The sequence below is a fragment of the Adiantum capillus-veneris genome, chromosome 4 (assembly GCF_014529385.1).
Source record: "Adiantum capillus-veneris isolate H3 chromosome 4, ASM1452938v2, whole genome shotgun sequence".
NCBI lineage: Eukaryota > Viridiplantae > Streptophyta > Polypodiopsida > Polypodiales > Pteridaceae > Adiantum > Adiantum capillus-veneris.
In genome coordinates, this window is record NC_140934.1 from 2,479,689 (window position 1) to 2,503,398 (window position 23,710).

The following is a 23,710-nucleotide window of genomic DNA, read 5'->3' on the forward strand; positions in this document are numbered from 1 at the left end:
CAAGACACACATTGAGCATTTGCCAGCAAGAAGTGACCCAACCATATGAGAACATAACTTGCCTCATCTAGAGCAAATGCTATGTATTTTATTGATATTGGGGGAAAAAATACAAAAATTATTTACACATTTGAAGGACACAACTGTTAACATTACATATGCGCTTGGTGATTAAATTCTTTCATTGCAATTCTTTATACATTCTTTTAACGTTTTTGGAAACATGAACAATGGTACTCCTCAATCATAAAGAAGCTTACAAAAGATTCCTCAAAGTATTAGTCTTTAGAGGATTATTGAAAAACTAATGGTGATACTTATAAGGCTAGGGTCTCGTATCAGCACAATGTGTAAGTGAAAATGGACTTATGAAAAACTAATGGTGATACTTATAAGGCTAGGGTCTCGTATCAGCACAATGTGTAAGACATGATATTGAGTGAAGAGAAGACTTTGGTAGTGATAGATACTTGCTCGCATATAAATTCTGAGTATGAAGTGTAAATCATAAGGCAAGGTCAAGACTTTACAGAGAGAGAGAGAGAGAGAGAGAGAGAGAGAGAGAGAGAGAGAGAGAGCATAGAGGCACTCACAACTTTTGGGAGAGACTGTCATATACAGCAGCTAATCACTTACACATCTAGACACCAAATGATTTATATATCCTGCTATGGACAAATCTAACAATCTAACCTAGACGAACGCCACTTTTGCTGGAAGAAAACCACAAATACATTCCTTTCATATAATTCAATTTCTTCGAAGAGGATTATTTTAATAATAAGGACCATCCTTCAAGGCCATTAATCATGGGTTATTCCAAAATTATAAGCAATAATCTCAAGTTTAAACCATACTCAAAACTCTATTATGAGCCTATGCTACATCATTCTGGCTAAGATTGGTGTAACAGCACTTCCATTTTGCACAAAAAAATATATCACATAATTCCATTGTTAGAAGTGAGACCATAGCAAGCTTTTGGAAAGATCATAATTAACGAGTGACTATACAACCAGCTGACGTGGAAAGCTTTTCTACACACCCTTTCCTGGGCCTAAAATATCATAAGCAAAATTAAAATGGGAGCTACAACATCAGGACAACCAATAGCCTGAAGTAACATGACAGCATGGATAGTTTACACATGTCCACCCCGGTATACAAGCTCAAGCTTGCTTGAGGCATTTAAATCTGAGGAGAAAAGCAGCAAACCGCATGATATGCCACAGTTGCATGCCAAGAGAGACGTTAGGGATTTCAATCTCCTTACTCCACAGGAGAAGCCAATCAAAGCTTAATAATCAGGCTGCCAACTTTGTGACAAAATATTGGGATGCTAATTCTGGTAGCCAGGCTGAATCTATGCGTGTAACATTCCGGATGTAGTGTCGTGTGGTGCAGACAAGCTCATTAAAGATCAAACAATCAGGTTTCTTTCCGAAGAGAACTGATGATGGATGGACAAAAACAGTCTGCCCACTCGACATAGCCCTGCCATTCTCGTAAGAAATCCACGTTCAAAAGTATGCAGATAACCAAACCTCACTGTGGCAGAACAATTGTTTAGTATTTAAAGAACAAGAAGAAAAGCATAGGATCGATACCTGTAGGAACCATCTGGCTGTCTACGAGCTGTATTGAGGAAAAAAGCAGCAGTCAAACACCTACGAAACTGCATCCACTCTTCCACACAAGACACCGTGGACAAGCCCATGCCAGGCAAATATCTTTCTATTTGTCTGTGCAAAGAAAAGAAACATAAATGCGCCATAGCTGAACAGCAGCTTGATCTTAGCTGCTTCACAAGGTTCTGACCTGTATATATCTAATGCCCGTCTAAGAGACCGACCATTAATGAAGTTCTCTTTGCACCATCGCAAGTTGCCTTTGCCTGGCACACGTCCATTACCCGTCTTCTCCACCTCACTAACATAAGCACGTAGAACATTGACCAAAGTTATATGGTCACCATCAGCACATAAGAATCGCTGCTTGGCAGCCTTGGCCTGAAACGGAGAATTGACTGAGGGGAGAAGCATTTGACATATCCGAATAACATTCTGACTGTGCAAAGCAACTAAAGTACCTCCTCTAATTTCCCACGAGGTTGGTAAAAGATAGACTCCACAGAAAGCATGGCAACTAGGCCCAACATTTCAGCAGAGCACTTGTATTCACAGGATATAATTACAGCCTTTGCATAAAGAGGCTCCACAGGCAAACGAGACATCTGGAAGCCTAGTGGGTCTGATAGCTTTCCTTCATCTGTCAAAGCACCAAGGATGTAAAGATGTTCCAGAGATTTTCTAATTGCTGTGCTGCAAGGGGCAACAACAAATCCGTATAAGCCTTGACAGTAGTTGAAAATCTGATGGCATTATTAACTTGGGCCTTAAACTTGCCTAGATGGCTTGTCCATAAAATCAAAGCCAAGAATATCATCAATACCCAAAGCTTTCAGCTGCAAGACGACACTAGCAAGGTTGCATCTTTTTATTTCAGGGATTGAAGCATCTTCAAGCTTATAAAAAGTATCCTCTGTGTAAAGTCGAAAACATTTCCCCGGCCTTTCACGACCTGCACGACCACTGTTGAAGAGGTTACCATACAAACAGATTCTCTGATTATAAAACTACAACTCTGCCCTACCAATTAGGTAAAAGTGACCGCACTGGACACCTAGCTAATAGCAACCAGAAAATAGAGCAAGTTAAAGAGCTAGAAACACTGCGCTGCCAATAACTAGGGTGGAGTAATCCCAGTAGAAAGCGCAAAGAGCAACCAGAACATAGAGCAATTGGCTGACAATCTTCGGCATTATGATTACCCAGCCCATTTAGCAGATAGAACACTGTCCTGTTTATGTCTACTTAGAAGTAGGGAAGTGGACCTATTCGGTAGCTAACAACCGAAGTTTGCAAAATCACATTCTTCACTCAACGATAACTAACTGCAGATCGTCACAAAAGATCAGGAAGGTCTTAGCTATCCTGGTCTAATCTTGTTCAGTGCTCCAAAACGCAATACAAATTACTCAACACAAAAAATAACTCCACAAAAAGATGTCTGGGCAGCTGGGGCAGGACCTCACACTCGTCACTACCTAAAGCATAGAAAAAGAAAATCCAAAAAATCGCTCACATACCTTCGTTGTAGGGCCTGGGCTTTTGACACAGGCAGAACAGATAAAGATTCTACTCCTGCTTGAGGGTTGAAAATGCGTGCTTTCACTAAACCCGGATCAATCACATAACACACTCCAGGAATGGTCACCGATGTCTCTGCTATGTTAGTGGCCAGTATGACCTGCAATACACAATGGAAATTACTAAGGACCTGCAAGCCTTGCACCTCCTAGTTATAAACAACTCAAATAGCAGATATACCTTGCGTGATCCTCTAGGAGTAGTCTTGAAAACTTGCATCTGTTGGTCGCATGGCAGAGCTGCATAAATAGGAGCTACCATGAGCTTTAAGGAGCCAACTGGTAAATGAACAGAGCGTTCCAGTAAGAGTCGCTCAACTGCCTCAATTTCTTCTTGACCTGTTAAAAAAACTAGGACATCTCCTGCCTTTTCTTCCAAGTGCACCTTGAGGATAAATACCAGAAAATTTTTTGGAAGCTTAAATTGTGAAGATTGAAAATAAAAAATGGCTATAAAAAGTGGGTCTTTGGCATGAAAGATCCTGACCTGGAAAATTGTGATTAGAACGGCATCAAGATAATCTGGCTCAGGCTGATAAGTATACAGAATGTCAACAGGATACTGCCTTCCCTGAATATACACAGTCCTTCCATTATCAAAATACTGGGAAAATCCTTCCGCATCTAATGTAGCAGACATAACTACTAGCTTCAAGTGACTAATTCTGGCTTGGTTAAAACTTTCACTGTGCTTAGAGATCGCCGTCCTCTTACTAGAATCAAATTGTCTGGTTTCTGTAACAGTTTCCTGCTTTACAGCCTTCCGTCTTTTCTGCACTGCTTTGAGGAGCCCCAGGAGCACATCAGTATGAATGGTTCTCTCATGGGCTTCATCCACAATAATGACAGAGTAATTGTGAAGCAGTGGGTCCAAAAGAGCCTCCCTAACGTTTTTTGGAAGATGAAACCGACCCATCAGTAATTGTTTCGGTAGTCAAAACAGAGGACAAAAAAACAAGAAGCAACTATCGCACACCTGAGAAGCATTCCATCTGTCAGATATTTGATTTCTGTTGCGGCAGAAGTTTTGTCTTCAAATCTGATGGAATAGCCAACTTCTTGACCCAAATCTACTCCCATCTCTTCAGCTACACGTGCCGCTACTGTGACAGCAGCCACTCGCCTAGGCTGAGTGATGCCAATTCTCCCTCTCTCACAAAAACCTCCAGCATGAAGAAACTGTGGTAACTCTGGAAGTAACAAAGGCGAGTTCACCATCACAAACAACACTCACAAATTGGCCATCCTAGCAAGTACTATCAACACTGGCATCACTTTTGATTGCACGAAGATATAAATATTACATATGCAGAAAGAGAAAGACTCAAGTACACCTTTAATCTACAGACACAAAATGCAGATATTAATTTGATATTCTTAAAATTCAAGTGAAGATTCAGAGATCAACTCAAGGGTGAACCGTGAAAGTGTTCTTCATCCATCCACTGAGCGACAAGATACCTAGTCAAAATCCTCTCATTGAATTTCCTCTCTTCATGAGCAAGTATCTATCCAGGAAAATAAATAATCGTAAGTGGAGAGCATTCTCCTTCCAATGATTGTAACAAACGGAATTAGATTATGAAGGTGGTGAAATAAAAAACTTTGCCAATCTGTTCTAAAGAATTCCCTTGTTAACATATTCTACTACTTGGAACAGCCCATGATACAGAATATTTTTTCCTCTCAGACCGCGGTAGAACCCAATCACCAACTTGCAGTCACTTGTTGCCTTATTTTGTTTCTCTTAAGATTTCATCAAAGCTTGTTTCACATAACATTTGCAATAGCCTCACCTTGTACAAAGTGATTCTCTTCAAAAATTAGCAGTACAAAGCGATCCCCTTCAAACTCTTGTCTTTGGTATGAGAACGGTCCGTTTTTAGATTACTCGATGATTTCAAGGAGTGCCTTGCTTGTTGAAGATTATGTAGAGCTGTTAAAGCAGATTCACCCAGCGGGAGCTATACTGATCATTCTTCTGACTTGCAACACACATTTTCTGAGAAGTATGTAGTTTTCGATGATACAAAGTGGAAATTGTTATCTTTGATCGCCAAACAGTCTATCCAATATGGATGAATAGATGAGGACAGTTTCAGATTTGTCCCCATTCTATCAAATGTAAAATTGTTCCCATATTACTCCATACTTCCCTCCAAAAGCGACTAGTCATCTCAAATCATGGTCATTGACAATAAAGGATTGAACTATTACCCTCATGAGGCTAGAAGATAAGAGCAAGAAAAATTGTGCCATTAGGGTCCATCTTTATGTTCTTTTAAGCATAAAGTAAGATTGTCTGCTAGGTCTTGTTAGAGTTTTGGAGGTCATCTCCTGGGTTTTCCTGCCTAGATCTTGAGAGTGAGGGCTTCTTTGTGGCTGTGCCCGGCCTCATGAGGCTTTTTTAGAATATCACGGGGGATTTTTGCCAGATTTTGTCTGGGGTGTCACTTGTGGCCTTTTGGTTGGACGCCCTATTTTGATGTTTTTGACCCTTCATACTCCCATTTATTTGGCATGGGTTATTGAAATGTGGGTCGGGGATTATTGTTACTTCCCTATATATGGGTTGGGTTTGGGGGGAAGGGGGGGGGGGGGGGTCGCATTCTTGCAGATTGTAGAGTTGTGAGCCTTGTAGTCTCTCTTGTGAATAGCAAAGTTTGCCCCCGCGGGACACGAACAAAGAAGCCTGTCACGTGACACATCCCAACCCTATGTGTCTGTGGACAAGCTACACCACAGCAAGGTTCAGTCAGTTCAGTCAACTTTAGATTAGAAGTGATCTGGAACTTTTGTGAGTCTATTTGTAGACCAAGCATGCCTAGTCACTTAGCATAGATGCATATCCTCTGGTTGCACACAACATGATCATCGGAATTCCCATCAAAATCCATTAGCATCATTTAGAGGAATTTTCCAGTGCATTTAGCCTATTTTCCTATTTATTGGGATTTTCACTTATTATTTTTAAGTGACTTTTCAACAAAAGTAGGTAGGGCAATTTTGCCAAGTTTGTATATAAGCAAACCCAAGTTAGCACTTTCTGGCAGAAGAGGCAGTAGGAGCTTCCCGCTCAACAGGCAACTTCTCAGCAAAACACCCCCCCCCCCCTAAGTAGATCCTCGCCACACCCATCCCTCCCTTGGCGTTTTCCACGGCATCATCCACCGCCGTGAAGTCTCCCCCTTCTGGCGAGAGAAGGGGGAATGGGTATGTTCATGGTTTTGTGTTGGAGATGGTTTCAGGAATTTTCAGCCATGGAGATTCTTGAAGACAAAGGAAGCAGATCTCTAGACGAAGTTGAAGCATCGAAGAACACTCACAAGACTTTGTGTCGCTTTCGGCGCGGTCCAAAGAAGCAAGCGTTGCAGACCTTTATGAAGTTCAAGTACAGCACGACCCACACATCAGAGTGGGCCGGCGAAGAGTCCCTTCCAGGATTCCAGATGCTATTGGCGATCTCCCTCGACGCCATACAGTTCGGTATCAGTACCTCACTTTGAAAAGGAGGGGATGTCACGTGACACATCCCAACCCTATGTGTCCGTGGACAAGCTACACCACAGCAAGGTTCAGGCAGTTCAGTCAACTTTAGATTAGAAGTGATCTGGAACTTTTGTGAGTCTATTCGTAGACCGTGCATGCCCAGTCACTTAGCATAGATGCATATCCTCCGGTTGCACACAGCATGATCATCGGAATTCCCATCAGAATCCATTAGCATCAGTTAGAGGAATTTTCCAGTACATTTAGCCTATTTTCCTATTTATTGGGATTTTCACTTATTATTTTTAAGTGACTTTCCAACAAAAGTAGGTAGGGCAATTTTGCTAAGTTTGTATATAAGCAAACCCAAGTTAGCACTTTCTGGCAGAAGAGGCAGTAGGAGCTTCCCGCTCAACAGGCAACTTCTCAGCAGAAACCCCCCCCCCCCCCCAGCAGTAGATCCTCGCCACCCCCATCCCTCCCTTGGCAATTTCCACAGCATCACCCACCGCCGTGAAGTCTCCCCCTTCTGGCGATAGTGCCACAGCATATCAGCCCCCACAAGCCAGCGTTTTTGGTATTGAAACCACCAGCAGCCCTAGCTTGATCACCCTCAGCGATTCCAGTCTCAAGCACATCCAGCCCTGGCGTTTTACTAACGCTAGACAATCAGCCATCTCAGCGTTTTTCTCAGCGTTATCCAGCATTGAGGAAGCGGCAGCAACCAGCGTTTCCAGCCCTCGACAGGGACATAAAAACGCAGCCAGGACAGGGCAGAAGGTCAGCGTTTTTGTTCAGCCCTAAGCCCCCGACACAACAGTCATTTTCAGCCAGTAAAGCAACAAGAAAAACAGTCATTTCAGCCCCGAAACAGTCCCAGAATTTCAGCCAAAGAAGACCACAGATTTCAGCCATCAAGTCGTCGTCGTCATCGGCATAGTCTCATTGCATACGCATTGTACACCTTTGTGCAATCAAGTAGACCACTCTCGCCGACGAGAGTGGGGCCTTCGGAGGAGGGTTTTACAAACCTCTCGGTGTCGTATCTCTTCTCTCTCCTTCTCTCAGTCTCATTCACTTGCACGCACAGTGTCCACTCACTTCGTGACCACAGCACTCTACAAGACGGAAAGCTCTCTCTTTCCCTAAGAACTAAAAGGAACCTTGAGCAATAAAGATCACTAATCTTGAGAAAATACAACATTCATTCCGTTGCACCTAACAGCACTTGTGCCGCGGGGACAAGCTTCTGCTAAAGTCTAGCATCAGTCTTAGCTTAGGACCTAGCCTGACACCCTCGTGAGCCTCTAGCAAGACGTGCATGTCCAGGCTGGTCATAGTTTCTCTTGCACAGTACAATCAGTCGGCATATAGGCATTCAAGCGTGTGAACCGCCTCTTATGTGCTCACTTAATAGTAAGTGACTTTGGCATTTTTATTGAAATCGTGGGCTCGGGAAGTGAATGCTCGACCCAGCTTGCAGCGCCTATATAGGCAGCCCCTTGGGCGCTAGAAGGGAGGAGAAGAAGCAGGAGAAGAGGGTAGTACACGCAGCACTCGCAGCATCAGCCTCCTCTTAGCGTTTTCTCCTAGAAGCAGTTCCAGCATTTTTCAGCTATCATCGCCATCGTTTTCAGCATTCAGCCCTAAGCATTTTCATCAGATTTCAGCCCACAGCCTCGTCATGGTTGCAGACCCGAGCCATCGACATCATTAGTGTTTCAGCAATCAGCCCTAGCCTCGCCGTACTATCTCTACCAAGTATCATCGTCGTCGTCGTCATCATCATCGTCGCGTACCAAGCATCTCCAGCAGTACCTGCCCCATCAAGCACCAAGTACCCGCAGTACCGAGCACATAGACTCTCAAGTACCAAGCATCCACAGCAGTACCCCTCAGCATCTACCGCAATACCCTTTAGTATCTCAACAGTACCAAGCATCTGCATCAAGTACCCATTAGCATCTTAGCATCTCAACATTTAGCATCATTGTATCAACATTTTTGTGCAAGAAATGAAACAAGTACTTGCTCTGGCAACAGAGCAAGGGGTCCCTTGAGGGTGGTTGGGACCCAACATGTCGTGTCGTCTCTTGAGATACAGATCACTCTAGCTCGACATGCAAGACGCCCAACCAAAGTTCTAACCATGGAGGAGGTCGATGAGATCCGACAGCGACCGATGAGAGATTTCATTTGAACCCACAAACCCCCTCTCCCCCCCCTTCCCTCCCCCTTATTTCTATTCCCCTCGGTGCCTTAGTGTTTTAGTGTTAGTTCTTTGTAACTTGGTAATTTAAGTACTCAGACATGGTATCAGATTCACCAATTGTAACTTTTTGGTCTCATAGGTCATTTTGGCCTTGTGAAGACGTTAATATAACATTTCATTTCATTTCATTTCTCTCTCTCTCTCTCTCTCTCTCTCTCTCTCTCTCTCTCTCTCTCTCTCTCTCTCTAAAACAGACTTGGATACTCCAAGTTAAGAATCAATCGCGACAACACCAAATAACCACTTCAAACAATTCACATATCACAATAGATTTGCACTGGCCCGGCAGAGTTCCGTGCCTAGAGATATTGGCCCCAAAGACTGGCGCCCCTTTCGGTATTTCTTTTTGTATTAATCAATCTTCAAAGTACAAGAGAGCGGTTAGGGTTTCACTCTCAGACTCTGCGTCCAGATGCTCTGAGAAGTGAGACCCTCACCACTTATTTAAAGGTTACAAGGGATGCCCAAAAGCAGAGCCCCAAAAGCTTGAAAGCAAAAGCAGATTCTCTCTCTCTCTCTCTCTCTCTCTCTCTCTCTCTCTCTCTCTCTCTCTCTCTCTCTCTCTCTCTCAATGAGAGCCAATAAAAAGCAAGTGTGAGATTTGCGTCGCTCAAAATTTTCAAAAATAAAATAAAATAAATAAATAAATTCACTTCCGCGATTTCCGGAAATTAGGATTTTTGACAAAAATTAGGGTTTGCAGGAATTTTAGGGTTTCTGGCAAAAATTAGGGTTTTTGTTGTCCGTAGCCACGTCATCACTTTGTGACATACCCCCCTCTTGAAAGCATTGTAATCGACCACGATTACGCCTGCAAAATCGACAAAAGCCATAAACCGTCTTAGTAGACACTGACTCTTAGTACCTACATACTAGGAACACACATTTAGCACATGTACAAAATCGACAGTCACATCTCACGACATCACAGGACATCACATGACATTCAACATTCATTCGGATCTTAAACCATGATTTATCGGCAATGTAACTAGCAATCACATCTAGGTCCAATCGGGACCTCATCGATGTCCGATTGACTAACCCCTATTGCAACCATGTCTGTTCGAGATCAAGTAGACCAAAATGCTGCAATCATTTCGTCTATCAGTTCCTGCACTCAAAAGAAGTGAAGAAACAAATCAGTATCATTATCAGGAATTCCATTTCATAAAGTCATTCAGCAGAATACTGTCAGCTATCAGTATCCCTGAAGCTCACAGAGACATCATTGATTTTAGTATCAAAATCGAGGCATCTGTTGACAAAGGAGCGGAGTGACTCCCCTCTTGTGCATCCCACTGCACCAGATCTCCGGCCAAGCTGAATTCTGGGTTTCGTTTGGAGTAGACTATGCTAAACCAAAACATCGAGGTAAAGTTTCACAATCAAAGGAGTATCTGCTAGGTCCTCCTCCTCCATCCACTTTGCATCAAATGCAGGAAAGTTCTTGAAATTAACCAAGAACCGCCTTCGGACTTTACCTTTCTTCGTATCGTTATGTGCCAAAATCTGTTCAAGAACAAGGATCTCCTTCTTTTCTTCCACTTCGGGTTGCCCATCAGGCTCCCCATCATCAGGCACATCACCCTTAACAGGTTTCAAGAGACTCACATGCAATGCATTGTGAATCCTCCAAGTATCTGGCAGTTTCAAACGGAAGGAGACATCATTTATCTTGTCAGTGATCTGGAAAGGTCCGTAGTATTGCATACTAAGCTTTGAAAAAAAAAAGGCTCTCCTTTCCCTTTTTCTTTCGTAGGCGTGCCTTCTCAAAACGTAAGAGCACCCAATCATTCTCCTTCAATTTCAAATCGCGACGATGGCGATCCGCTGCCTTTTTCTGTGGTTTTAGAGACTCCTACAAAGTCTCGCGAACCTTGGCAAAAGCTGTATCCAAATCTCGCGAATATTCATCCGCTTCAAATATCTAATCTTTCGTGCTCAGGAAGGATGGAACCTTCGCAACACTTTCAACAATCTCACATGGCGTCTTCCCCGTCGAAGAGTGTATCGTGTTATTGTAGGCAAATTCCACCAAAGGTAAGTTCTTTTCCCATTGAGTCTTCTGATCCGAGATACAAGACTTCAATAAATCTAAAATCATTGAATTAGCAATCTCAGATTGCCCGTCAGTCTGCAAGTGGAACGATGATGAGAACTACAACCACGTGTCAATGTTCTCCCAAATTGCCTTCCAAAACAAACTCATAAATCTGGGGTCTCTATCGGAGACAATCGTCTCAAACGTGCCATGTAATCGGAAAATCATCGTGATCATTCTGTGTTCTCGGGAGATCAAAAATGAAATCCATTTCAATACTTTCCCAGGGGCGGGTGGGTATGGGTAAAGGCTTTAACAATCCCTGTGCCTTATGCCTATCAAAATTGACCTTCTGGCATACTAAGCAACTACGCACAAACTCTTCCACATACTTTTTGAGTCTCGGCCCAAAGAAGTATCTCTCTACCTCCTTCATGGTGGTAGCAATGCCGCGGTGACTCGTAAAAGGTGGAAAGTGGCATTCAGTCATATAACCTTTTCCCTCAACGGTTGTGTAACACACAACATAGTCTTTTTCATCAAGTAGCCTTCCCAAAGGGAGTATCCAGCTAATGTCTCCCCATCCCGTATCCGTGTGAAAATATCTGCAAAATCTGTATCTGTGGCATATCGATCGACCATATCCTCGAAGCTCCTATGATGTGTCGCGGAACTAGCCAGAACCAACGGCTTCCGAGACAAAGCATCTGCCACCACATTCTTTTGTCCCTGCACATGGACAATCTGGAAGTGAAACTGTGACAAGATGTTCGTCCACCACATCTGCTTTTCCGAAAGCTGCTTCTGTGACAAGAAGTAGCACAAACTCCGATGGTCTGTGAAGACCGTAAAATCCGCTCCGAGTAGGTAATGTCGCCACCGAGTAAGAGCATGGATCACTACCAAAAGCTCTTTCTCATATATCTGTGTTGTCATCTCCGGCCTAGAGAACAATTGGCTCTCGTAAGCAATGACATAGCCCTCTTGCATCAAGACCGCACCCAGACTACGACCACAAGCATCACCATATACTTCAAATGACTTTTGCAAGTCCGGCAAAGTCAAAACTGGTCCCGTAGTTAATTTCTCTTTCAAAGTCTGAAAGGCAGTCACCTCTGTGGATCCACACGAGAAAGGGACTCCTTTCTGTATCAAGATATGCAAAGGGAAAGCAACCTCTGCAAACTTTCGTATGAACCATCTGTAGTACGAACACAGTCCCAAGAAGCTTCCAACTTCATGGACATTCTTCAAATCGGGCCAATCACGTATAGTCTCTATCTTGGCCGAATCCACTTGCACTCCTGCTGCTGAGACAAAGTGTCCCAAAAAGTGTATCTCTGAAGCAGATGATCTCTGTGTTCTGCCTCATTCTTGGAGAAAACAATGATATCATCAAAGAAAGTGCCAACAAATAGCCTATGCTCTCAAAAAATCTTGTCCATCATCCGGTTAAATGTCACAGGAGCATTGGTTAAGCCAAAAAGGCATCACCAAAAACTCAAATAACCCAAAAGTCGTCCGAAAAGTTGTCTTGTAGACGTCTTCCGGCGCGATTCGGATCTGATGATATCCACTCTTCAGATAAATCTTGCTAAAGCACGAGGATTCGTGTAACCTGTCGAGTATATCATCGATCGTAGGAATCGGAAATCTGTTCTTGATGGTGATTTTGTTGAGAGCTCTATAATCGATGCACATTCTCCAAGATCCATCCTTCTTTAAATCCAACAACAGTGGAGAGCAGTACGGTGAAGTACTAGGCTAGACAAGACCCTTTTCCAAGAGGTCTTTCACTTGGTTCATAATCTTTTCAATCTGTACTCGGCTCACACGGTAAGGTGGCCGGTTCGGTGACGTGCTCCCAGGTATCAGGTCAATGGTCTGATCTTCAAAAAGCAATCGGCATGAGTGTGGAGAAAAATCTTGGCGTTCTTTTGTTCATGTCAAAACATATTCAACCTTTTTCCATCGTTCAGTTCTCTCCCAAAAGAATGAGTAAAGAAACTGAAGTTCATTAAGTACAATCTCTCAACCCTTCATTCATCAAAGTCGCTTTCTCGGCCCGATAGTCAACCACGGCGTAGTTATGGTGGTACCAAGGGATTCCGAGTAGAATGTAACTCGTGTACCCTGAACACCCCTGTCATTGCAAACGAAGTTTGCCAATGCTCGGTGTAATGGCAACATCCCATCCGGGTGCCAGTCGAACTACCTCCGCAAGAGTAAGCTTGGGTCGTGCATCCTTTTTTTCAGGTTTGCTATTTTTCTTTCTACTTTCATTCCCACAAGTCTGTTCGGCTCGTTGTGTCATGGCCTCATCTGTGGGGTAAGTCAACCTGCCAGAGTGAATGGCAAAGCCCCGCTTCGCATGACTCATCAACTCTTGAATAGAAGCTGACTTCTGTTCCAAGCAGTGATCTCGGATCTCTGTAGGTAGACCCAAGGTAAACCCCTCAATCTGTTCTCTCAACGAGATCTTATTGAATGAAGAGGCGGGTAGAAAAGAGCTCAAAGAATCTTTCACAATAAGCATTGATTGTATCTTTCTTGGTCATCCGAAGATGGTTCCAAGTAGCTCGTATATCTCGTTCATACTCTTGCGTCAACCAAGAAGAAATAAAAAGCTTATTAAATTTCAGCCATTTAACTGGCGCAGTCTTGTTTAAGAGAAGAGTGGACCACCAAGTGCAAGCATTCCCCTTAAAGCAAGAGACAGCTCTCTGAATCTTGGAGTGCTCTGAGTAGCGTCCTCCCGCGAAAGCGATGTCAAACTGTTGTATGAAAGACAAAGCCTTCGAAGCATCTGAGTATCCTGAGAAAGTGTCAAATTTAATTGATTGTCCACCTTCCTTAAACTCTCGGACTTTCTTTCTTTTATCTTCCAGAAAGTCATACTGGTTGGCTTTATAAAAATTCTTCTTGTTCGCATAAAAGTTTCCGTCATCAGAATCTGAGCTGTCTGTAGACGAGTCCTCAATAGAACTATCAGTCTCTGAGTGAGATTTAGACTTCTTTGCCTTTCTCTTGCCCTTTCCGAAGCGTTGCTTCTTGCTTCGCTTTTTACCTTTTCTGTCTTCTTCGCTCGAATCCGAGGAGCTAGAAGAATTGTCAGAAGAAGAAGAAGAAGAAGAAGAAGAACTGGGTACTCCTTCAAATCCAACACGCTTCTTCTGTTTCTTTGCCTTGTCAAATGTCGATTGACGACCCAAATAACCTAGAAAGTCAGGGCTTTTCTTTTGCTTTTTTGCCATGCTTTTTGGCTTTCTTTTGTGCGCCAAAAAGCTGAGCAATCCGTGCATCAACCAACTCTTCTAGTTCCTTCTCTGAATATTTCTTGTGAGCAGAAGCTTTCTTGAGAGCGCGTGTCGGGGGTGGTGTAGTGGTTTTCTGCCACTGCTCATGCACTTCTTGAAAAGAAGTTTCGCTCGTATATTTTGCAAATTTGGGATCCTTCGCGAAATTGAGCATCATCTTCGTTGCATCGCCGATTAATTGACGACGCTCCATCTCTTGTCTCTCCGCTTGAGTAGACCGAGGCGGGCCATACTCTCTGCCTGAATCTTCGTTGTGATCCCAGCCCGCATCCAGATGCAGAGGGAGTCGATTGATCCTTGCGTGAAGCCATAGCTACCGCGGAAAAAAAAAACTTGGGGATCGGATTTCCCGTAGAAGAGAAATCGGTCGTGCTCTGATACCACTGTAACAGACTTGGCTACTCCAAGTCAAGAATCAATCGCGACAGCACCAAATAACCACTTCAAACAATTCACAGATCACAATAGATTTGCACTGGCCCGGCGGAGTTCCGTGCCTAGAGATATTGGCCCCAAAGACTGGCGCCCCTTTCGGTATTTCTTTTTGTAATAATCAATCTTCGAAGTACAAGAGAGCGGTTAGGGTTTCAGTCTCAGACTCTGCGTCCAGATGCTCTGAGAAGTGAGACCCTCACCAATTATTTAAAGGTTACAAGGGATGCCCAAATGCAGAGCCCCAAAAGCTTGAAAGCAAAAGCAGATTCTCTCTCTCTCTCAATGAGAGCCAGTAAAAAGCAAGTTCTCTTTTTCCCAAATCATAGCAAAAAGCTGAGATTTGTGTCGCTCAAAATTTAAAAATTGACAAAAATTAGGGTTTGCAGGAATTTTAGGGTTTCTGGCAGAAATTAGGGTTTCTGCTGTCCGTAGCCACGTCATCACTTTGTGACTCTCTCTCTCTCTCTCTCTCTCTCTCTCTCTCTCTCTCTCTCTCTCTCTCTCTCTCTCCACTCTTGATCATATTCTGACACTCGGAGCCATCATTGAGGAGGGCAGGTCAAATGGGAGACGGATTTATTGTGGCTTTGTGGATTTCCACAAAGCATTTGACATGGTATTGAGAGCTCAATTGATGCGCAGACTGCAGGATATGGGGGTACCCACAGTGTTGATTTGGGGGACTATGGCTTTATACAGATCAGTGATGGGACATGTATGCACCTCGGAGGGGATATCTGACTTAGTTCACTATTGGGGTGAAACAGGGTTACCCATTGTCTCCTACTCTATTTGGTATGTATGTTGATGAGGTGTTTGATTACACTGACGGAGAGGACGATAGAGGTGCTCAGCTGGCAGGGACGTGGATCCCATTGTTGTTATCTCTGACTCACCAGAGGGTATGTAGCGACATTTGGATGCATTACACAGTTTTGCAGAGGATAGTGGATTGTCTGTAAACCTTAGTAAAACCAAGGTTATGGTGTTTAACACCACATCATAGTAGATCAGAAGATCAGCACCTACTTTCACATATGGTCAGGATATTGTGGAGTATACAGATGCACACACTTACCTTGGGGTAGTCTTCACTGGACGGAGGTTTTCTTTGGTGAGAGCAGCAGAGACTAGATTGACGAGAGCTTATGCGGCCTTGGGAGGCTTGGAGAGGATGTGTTCGCAGGTTCAGTTTTCCAGGAACCTCACACAAACTTATGGCTCTTTGATACTTTAGTAGCCTCAACTATGTTGTATGGGGTGCAAGTATGGGGACCTTCAGTAGGCCAGGATGGTTGGAGACGTATGGAGAGGCCCTTGGTATCTATGATCTCTCGACTGATTAGAGCCAAGGCCTCCGTACATCAAAGCTAGCTGCCCCCCCTATGGAGATTGAGGCGCTTACCAGATTAGTCTCCTTTGTGCACAGCCTATGGGATACTACTCGCACATATTGGTAAGTCCCAAAAGAAATTCATTTATTGGAAGATTCTATAGAATCTTCCTCCACATTCCCATGGTCCCCCCACCCTAATCCTCCCCATCCACCTCCTCCACGCCCGTCTCCTGTACCAACCTCCACCAATCCCTAATTCCTTCCTTTCTCTCTCTGAGTCCATGGCCAACACAGACGCATCCCTTGGCCCTGCAAATCTGACGAGGAGAGAGAGAGAGAGAGAGAGAGAGAGAGAGAGAGAGAGAGAGAGAGAGAGAGAGAGAGAGAGGTCTCTGTAGGCCAAGCCAGCTCTTGACTTGCACACACACACGCACAGAGAGAGAGAGAGAGAGAGAGAGAGAGAGAGAGAGAGAGAGAGAGAGAGAGAGAGAGAGAGAGAGAGAGAGAGAGAGAGCTCTGCGTCTTTACAGTAGGCCCCGCCCGACTGCTCTATGCAAAGAGAGAAAAGAAAAGCTCGTTTGAGACAGCAGTTTGAGCCATGCAGACTCCAAAGGCCACGGATGTATTAGTGAAGGGATCGCTTTGACCCATGCAGACTCCAAGAGAATCTGTGTTGATTCTCTTTCTCTTTTTATTTTCCAAAATCGTTGGTGCATACTACTAGAGACAGATATGCTAGACTGGCCCTTGAGTCTTCCAGACAGTTAGCTCTATAGGGGGACACTTCATGTTGGTATGCATAGATGACATCATGGTTTCAGACGCATGGCTTCACCATGGACAGGCTGCCTCCTTTTCGGTACTCTCTTCAGGCATCCTCACTGTCTCATACACAGGTGGAGATTACTAGACTGATTCGTCAAGACCTTATCCAACTGAACACCAGGAGTACATGGATAGATCTGCCTCAGGAGTTGGGTACGAAGATGGCTTTCTATAGAGAGCATCTTCTCCACCTCACAGGAGATGGGTTTGTGATTCGACCCAGCTACGTGGACACATGTATGATGGTTTGCGTTGTGCCATTGGTCAAATACGCATATCCTCACATCAGCTCGAGATTGAGATTGGTAAATTAGAGGGATACCAGCAGACAACAGGACATGTCGCTTATGCCAGATAGAGCCAGAGACATAGTTACATTACATGTCACTGCAAAGTGTACTACGAGATATGGGGCTGTTTCCACTGCCTATTCATAGAGGGTTTCGGTCCTTTATCTAGGGTCATGAGTTTTGAGGACGAGATGTCTTGGACTATATCTACTTGAGTTACACAGACAAAGAGACGCTTTACTAGGGAGAGCTAGAGAGAGACCGTCCGAAAGACAGATTACAGATTTCTTTTCACTAGATATGGGACAGCCAAAGGAGCAGCCACCACCGCAGAGCTCGGTCCACACTCACTCGACCACTATTGGCACTCTTATCGACCGAGCACTGGAGCTACGGACTCCGGAGATCCAGATGACCACAACTGAGGAGAGGAGCTACACATCATCGACGAAGACTACAGCAGAGGATTCGAGCTATACTCTCTCGACACCCAGAGCGCAGATGAGGATGGATGCTCACCATTTCTCCCCCCATTCTGTGATTGTTTCACATTGTTACATCCAGTTTACTGGGTACCTATTGTATCACTTGTTGCATCCACACAGTTCCAGCTTGTAGCAGTAGCATTTTTGTTCTGTTTCTTTTGTACCCAGACATCGTATCAAATTCACTATTTTGTAACAGACTAGTCTCATAGGTCATTTTGGCCTTTTGAAGACGTTAATATAACATTTTATTTCATTTCATTTCATCATCTCTCTCTCTCTCTCTCTCTCTCTCTCTACACATAAGAAAGGGGCCTGATACCCTTTTGTATTACGTAATCAAATTACACGCCCAAAGGCATTACATCAGCCCGAAGGAACACAGAATATAACGGATCTGATAGTGAAAAAACCCCTGAGCTGTTCAACATCCACACCCCATAGGGGAAAAACTACCACTGATACAAAGTTACAAAAGATGGGAGATACGACAAAAGCTAGGAGCAGGGGAGTAAGGGAAGAAGCTGAAGCAGAAACGGGCCACCCACACTACGACAATGAGGCAGAAAACAATCTCCGAAAGCCAGCTCCAGGTCTCCAAAGCTAAGCAACGACACATCCGTGCAGAATAAGCACCACCACTACCAAAGACTTTGCATCAAAACTCCGGGGGAGAGATAGCCTCATAGCCATCCCTAGCAAGAATGTACACGGCTATGACTCTGCAACCTGCATAAGCAAAGACAAAGGATGAAACAAGTTGTAGTAGAGGCTAGAGCCTCAACCGTCCAACCCTCCTTGCCCATCACAATCCCTTTAACACCTCAGCCTAGTGATCAAAAACAGGAGAATTAAACAAAAGAAGATGCAAAAACAAACATCATGCAATCATCCACACACACACAAGCAGATAGGCAGACACGTGCATAGAAGCAGGCAAGCAGGCAGACAAAACACCCATCACACACACAAAGAAGAAATTGCAAGCATGCGCAAAATGTCACAAAGTGATGACGTGGCTACAGACAGCAGAAACCCTAATTTCTGCCAAAAACCCTAAAATTCCTGCAAACCCTAATTTTTGCCAAAAACCCTAACTTTCGGAAATCACAGAGGTTGAAAAAAAAACTTTTATTAAATTATTATTTTTTTAATGATGAGCGACGCAAATTTTTCTTTTTCTCTACGCAATGAGAAAAAGAGAGAGAATTTGCTTTTGCTTTCAAAAGCTCTCTGTGAGAGAGGGAAAAGAGCTTTTGCTTTGAGGCTTTTGGGGCTCTGCTTTTCGGCATCCCTTGTAACTTTAAATAAGTGGTTTTGGCATTCACTTCTCAGAGCATCTGGACGCAGAGTCTGAGAGTGAAACCCTAACCGCTCTCTTGTACTTTGAAGATTGATTAATACAAAAAGAAATACCGAAAGGGGCGCAAGTCTTTGGGGCCAATATCTCTAGGCACGGAACTCCGCCGGGCCAGTGCAAATCTATTGTGATCTGTGAATTGTTTGAAGTGGTTATTTGGTGTTGTCGCGATTGATTCTTGACTTGGAGTGTCCAAGTCTATTACACAAAATCAAGCAAGCAGACAAGAAGGCAAACGAAAGAAAAAGCCTATGCAAGAAAAAAGGCAGAAAACAAAAAACATCGTAGGTGAGAGATCAATAGGAAAGGAGTCGAGGGTTAGGGTGGGAAGAGGGTGGAGGAGAACCACGCAGTTCGCGGCCGCGTGCAGGCTGATGCATGGAGAGCAAGATCGGCGCACCTGGTGGACTGCCATAAGAGGTTGCATGAACCCGCAGGCATGCACGCGAAGGGAGAAGCAGACGTCGCCACCACAGATTCAGCTTGCAGGTCAAGTTCGATGTGACGAGGTCCTCTGTTAGGTGCAGCGGAATGAATGTTGTATTTTCTCAAGATTAGTGATCTTTATTGCTCAAGGTTCCTTTTTAGTTCTTAGGGAAAGAGAGAGCTTTCCGTCTTATGGAGAGTGCTATGATCACGAACAAAGTGAGTGGATATTGTGCGTGCAAGTGAATGAGACTGAGAGAAGGAGAGAGAAGAGATACGACACCCGAGAGGTTGTAAAACCCTCCTCCGAAGGCCCCACTCTTGTCGGCGAGAGTGGTCTACTTTGATTGCACAAAGTGTACAATGCGTATGCAATGGGACTATGCCGATGACGACGACGACTTGGTGGCTGAAATCTGTGGACTTTTATCTGCTGATTTTCATGGTCTTCTTGGTGGCTGAAAATGGCTGTTCTGACTGCGTTTTCTTGGGCTAAACTTGAGGGGAATTCTGCAACTGAATGGGGGCTGATCTGCTACTATTCCTCTGATGAGAAGCTGCGATTATCTATGGCTGAAATCTGCGTTTTCTTCAATGCTGAAACTGTGGATTTGCTAGCGTTAGTGATGAAAAACGCTGGGAAGGCTGAGGACTTGCTGGCGTTTTTGCATGAAAAACGTTGGCCGAAAGTGGAGCTTTTCTGCAAATGAAAACGTTGGCTGAAATGGCCCTGTAGGGCGATCATGCAAGGGGGAACAATGCGCAAGAAGGGGAAACTTCAAGGCAGTGCTGATGCTGTGGAAAAACGCCAATGGGATGGGAGGTATGGCGAGGGTCCACTGCAGGGGGGTACTGCTGAGAAGTTGCCTGTTGAGCGGGAAGCTCCTGCTGCCTCTTCTGCTATGGAGTGCTAACTTGGGTTTGCTTATATATTAACTTACCCAATTTGCCCTACTGACTACCCAACAAAAGTCACTTAATAAAATAAGTGAAAATTATCAAAAATAGGGAAAATGGGATAAAGTCACTTGAAAAATCCCCAAACTGACTCTAATGGAATCTGAAGGGAATATTGATGATCATGCTGTGTGCAACCGGAGGATATGCATCTATTCTAAGTGACTGGGCATGCACGGTCTACGAATAGACTCACAAAGTGCCAGATCACTTCTAATCTAACTTGACTGGATTGACTGAACCCTGCTGTGGTGTAGCTTGTCCACGGACACATAGGGTTGGGATGTGTCACGGTCATCCTCTCTCTCTCTCTCTCTCTCTCTCTCTCTCTCTCTCTCTCTCTCTCTCTCACACACACACACACACACACACTCACACACACACACACACACACACAAGAAAAGTCCACAAAAAGCGGCTCCAATGAAGAGGAAAAACGTCCCAAACAACTGGTAATGGACCAAGCTCGTGAATGGACAAAAATGCATATGCAGGGCCACTCTGGCCTACAACCATGACATGGAACCAAGGATGCGGCCTTCTAGTGATGAACAACTCCAACATGAGATGAGGGGGAACCCCCTTAGGGCAGAAGCAGCAGCTCTCCCCTGACTGTTAGAGCAGCATCAAGCATAGACCATACAAAGCATATCATACGAATGACTGTTAATCAGGACTGCCCTAAAGGAAAAAAGGAAGCCAAATATCATTTATATGAATCGTATCGTACAAACTTACGAAAAAATCATGCCCCAAGACGTGCAAATCCAGCCATGTTTTTTGTATATCCAGCAATTGGTTGGGTTTGGCCTCAATGGATGCTGAATCCTGGCAAACTCTCAACCACTCTCTTTGAGCCTGCATCCAGCATAGATTAAGGTGTCCACCTGCTATTCCTTGTTGAGATCCATGATTGTCATTCCCCACTTCAAGCATGTCCTACGGGCTCACCATCACCACTTACAGAGCAAAAACAAAAAGCCCAGTATCTTTCCCTACTCTAAAATTTGCACATCATGGTAAACAATCACCTCAAACCATGAAGTGTCACCATTATAGGGCTTGAAATGGATTCCGCCATCTTGATATGGCTCCATCAAGCAAAGAAAGATATCTAACTATCGAACAATGAAAGCTCGAGTAAAATCCCAGTATGCAAGAAGCTTTGAAAAGCATATTTGAACTAGTTAATCACAGAATGTGGTAATTAGGGCATAAATCACAAGCGTTAAGAGACCCTCTCAGCTTAGTTGAATCCCACACACTCTAGGATCTCTTTTGAGCCTGTTCCCTTCATTATTGGGCAAAGACCACAGCATCTCAGGACAGAGAGATTATAGTACAATTCTGCAAACATGAAAGCTACTGAGTGCTTAAGACACATGGCTTCTAGTGATTTCTCAAACGTATATATTGATAAAGATGCATTTACGTGTAGTTTTGCCGCTGCCAGTTTCTCCAATCACCACAAGAGTATCGTTCTTCAAGACTTCCTCGACTAACTTTTTCTCAGCTGAAGGAGGCAAAAAGGGAACTAATGAGATCTTTTCTTTGCACAGCCCTAGAGGACACTCTGAGTAGACTCAAAAAAAGTGGCAAATGAAGGCACCTGATGCAATGGGTAGCGCTCTTCTTTGCTCCTGAATATCTTGCCTGGCAGGCCGCTTCCTGCTACTGCTATGGTGGGACATAGTGCAGTGTGGGCTGTTGTTGTTCGGGAAGGACGGCATTTATCACAATTCCTCTTGACTGCCTTCTGTAGCTTCTGCGAGTCCTTTAAGCCCACTAGTGATGATCGTCGTGCTTGGCCTGTTTCTACCGACAGGACGTCAAGGCCGTTTGAATCCCTGCAACGTCCAAAACTTAAAAGGCAAATTCTCCCTGTAATTTGTGGAGATTCCCAAAACCTTGTCTCCGTTTTGGGTGGATTGCTCTAGATTTTTTGTTTTTGACTGCTTAACACATAATTTCTCATGAATTAGTTGACAGAAAAGGGCAATTATGTCTAAAAATAATGAAGCAATTCATCTCTAAAGCTTACATGACCAGCTCAAATTCTAGTTTTAGCATCTGACAATGATCGACAATCAATCTTCTTATGAAAAGCTCCCAAAAAAATTGTCTTTGAAGATGAGAAATTTTGAAGGGCAAATTTTGACAAAATATGGGGGTATTTTGGGGATTTTTGTCAAAATATTGGGGGTATTTTGAAAAAAAATAAAATTTGAGGGATATTTTGGGAATTTCCACGATAATAGCCCTCTAATTTGTGGGAATTCTCAAAATACCCCTCAAATTTCAAAATTTCCCAAAATGCCCTTCAAATTTTTTTGCTTCATTATGTTTAGACATAATTACCTTTTTTTTGCCAAATAATTTGTGACAAATGACATGCTAAGCACACAAAAATGGATCTCACTTGTCAAAAAGGAATAAAGATTAGAAAATCTTGAACAATCCAACCAAAAAAGATACAAGGGGATTTTGGGAATTTTTGAAATTTGAGGAGTATTTTGGTAATTTTCCCTTGGAAATTAGATCAATATTCTTTTCATCGAAATTGTTGTTATTTTCATTCCTTCAAATTAAATCAATCAATAATTGAATCAAAACATTACCCTAAACTTAATACTTCGTAATTTTATGGTGCTACATGTTCTTTGTGATCTCTTCTCCCAAGCCATGAAGAGTGTGCACATTAGACACTAAGTCAATGCGTGTTGCTTAAGTACATTAGGCACCAAGCAAATGAGCGTTGTGTAAGCCTTGAAAGACTCTATAAAGGGACTTTTAATACCATTGCAACTTTGTTACCCTACTCATCAAGGGATGGGAAATTCACACTAGTTTATTTGCATGGGTCTCATGCATGGTGTTTTAAATTGAAACATTTGGTCATTTGTACATGTTGAGGCTTCCATTTAGATTTAGAAAGGTCGATGTTAGGCCTATCAAAGTATACACATAAAACTAATGTCTTGTCATCAAAGCTAAAATCATTGAGCAATAAGATTTGTTTTTTTGTGAGAGTGAGATCATTGGAGTTTGCCTTTACACTATATTGATACTAGATTGAGAAGTTTTTTGGAAATAGGGTTGCAAGGAAAAAGCACACAGCTTGGAGAAGATGAAGAAGCTAAAGGCACACAAGAGAGAGTGTATTGCTTAGTGCACAATGAAAGATAAGTTAGCCCTAGAATGATGGGAGTATATACAATGCACGGGGAAAAAAACCTCCTAGTGAGGGAAAAAATGCTTAGACGGTC

At 43.5% G+C, this 23,710-nt stretch overlaps 1 protein-coding gene across 3 annotated transcripts; it reads right to left on the reverse strand.

Moving 5' to 3' along the window:
* Positions 1-976: 976 nt before the first annotated feature.
* On the reverse strand, positions 977-22,351 carry LOC147458622 (pre-mRNA-splicing factor ATP-dependent RNA helicase DEAH10-like). Of its 3 annotated transcripts, none has more exons than XM_086510087.1 (11): positions 22,054-22,351; positions 21,877-21,957; positions 4,185-4,398; positions 3,696-4,092; positions 3,390-3,593; positions 3,149-3,309; positions 2,406-2,591; positions 2,090-2,321; positions 1,819-2,009; positions 1,608-1,742; positions 977-1,494 (listed from the first exon to the last, which is right to left on the reverse strand). In XM_086510087.1, the coding sequence occupies exons 1-11, from the start codon at positions 22,172-22,174 to the stop codon at positions 1,305-1,307; spliced, it is 2,112 nt and encodes a 703-aa protein (XP_086366213.1). In that variant the 5' UTR covers positions 22,175-22,351; the 3' UTR covers positions 977-1,304. The 3 variants fall into 3 exon arrangements, with proteins under 3 accessions (XP_086366213.1, XP_086366214.1, XP_086366215.1); XM_086510088.1 differs by lacking the exon at positions 22,054-22,351 and adding an exon at positions 21,183-21,791 and having other exon boundaries at positions 21,877-21,942; XM_086510089.1 differs by lacking the exon at positions 22,054-22,351 and having other exon boundaries at positions 4,185-4,387.
* Positions 22,352-23,710: the final 1,359 nt, after the last annotated feature.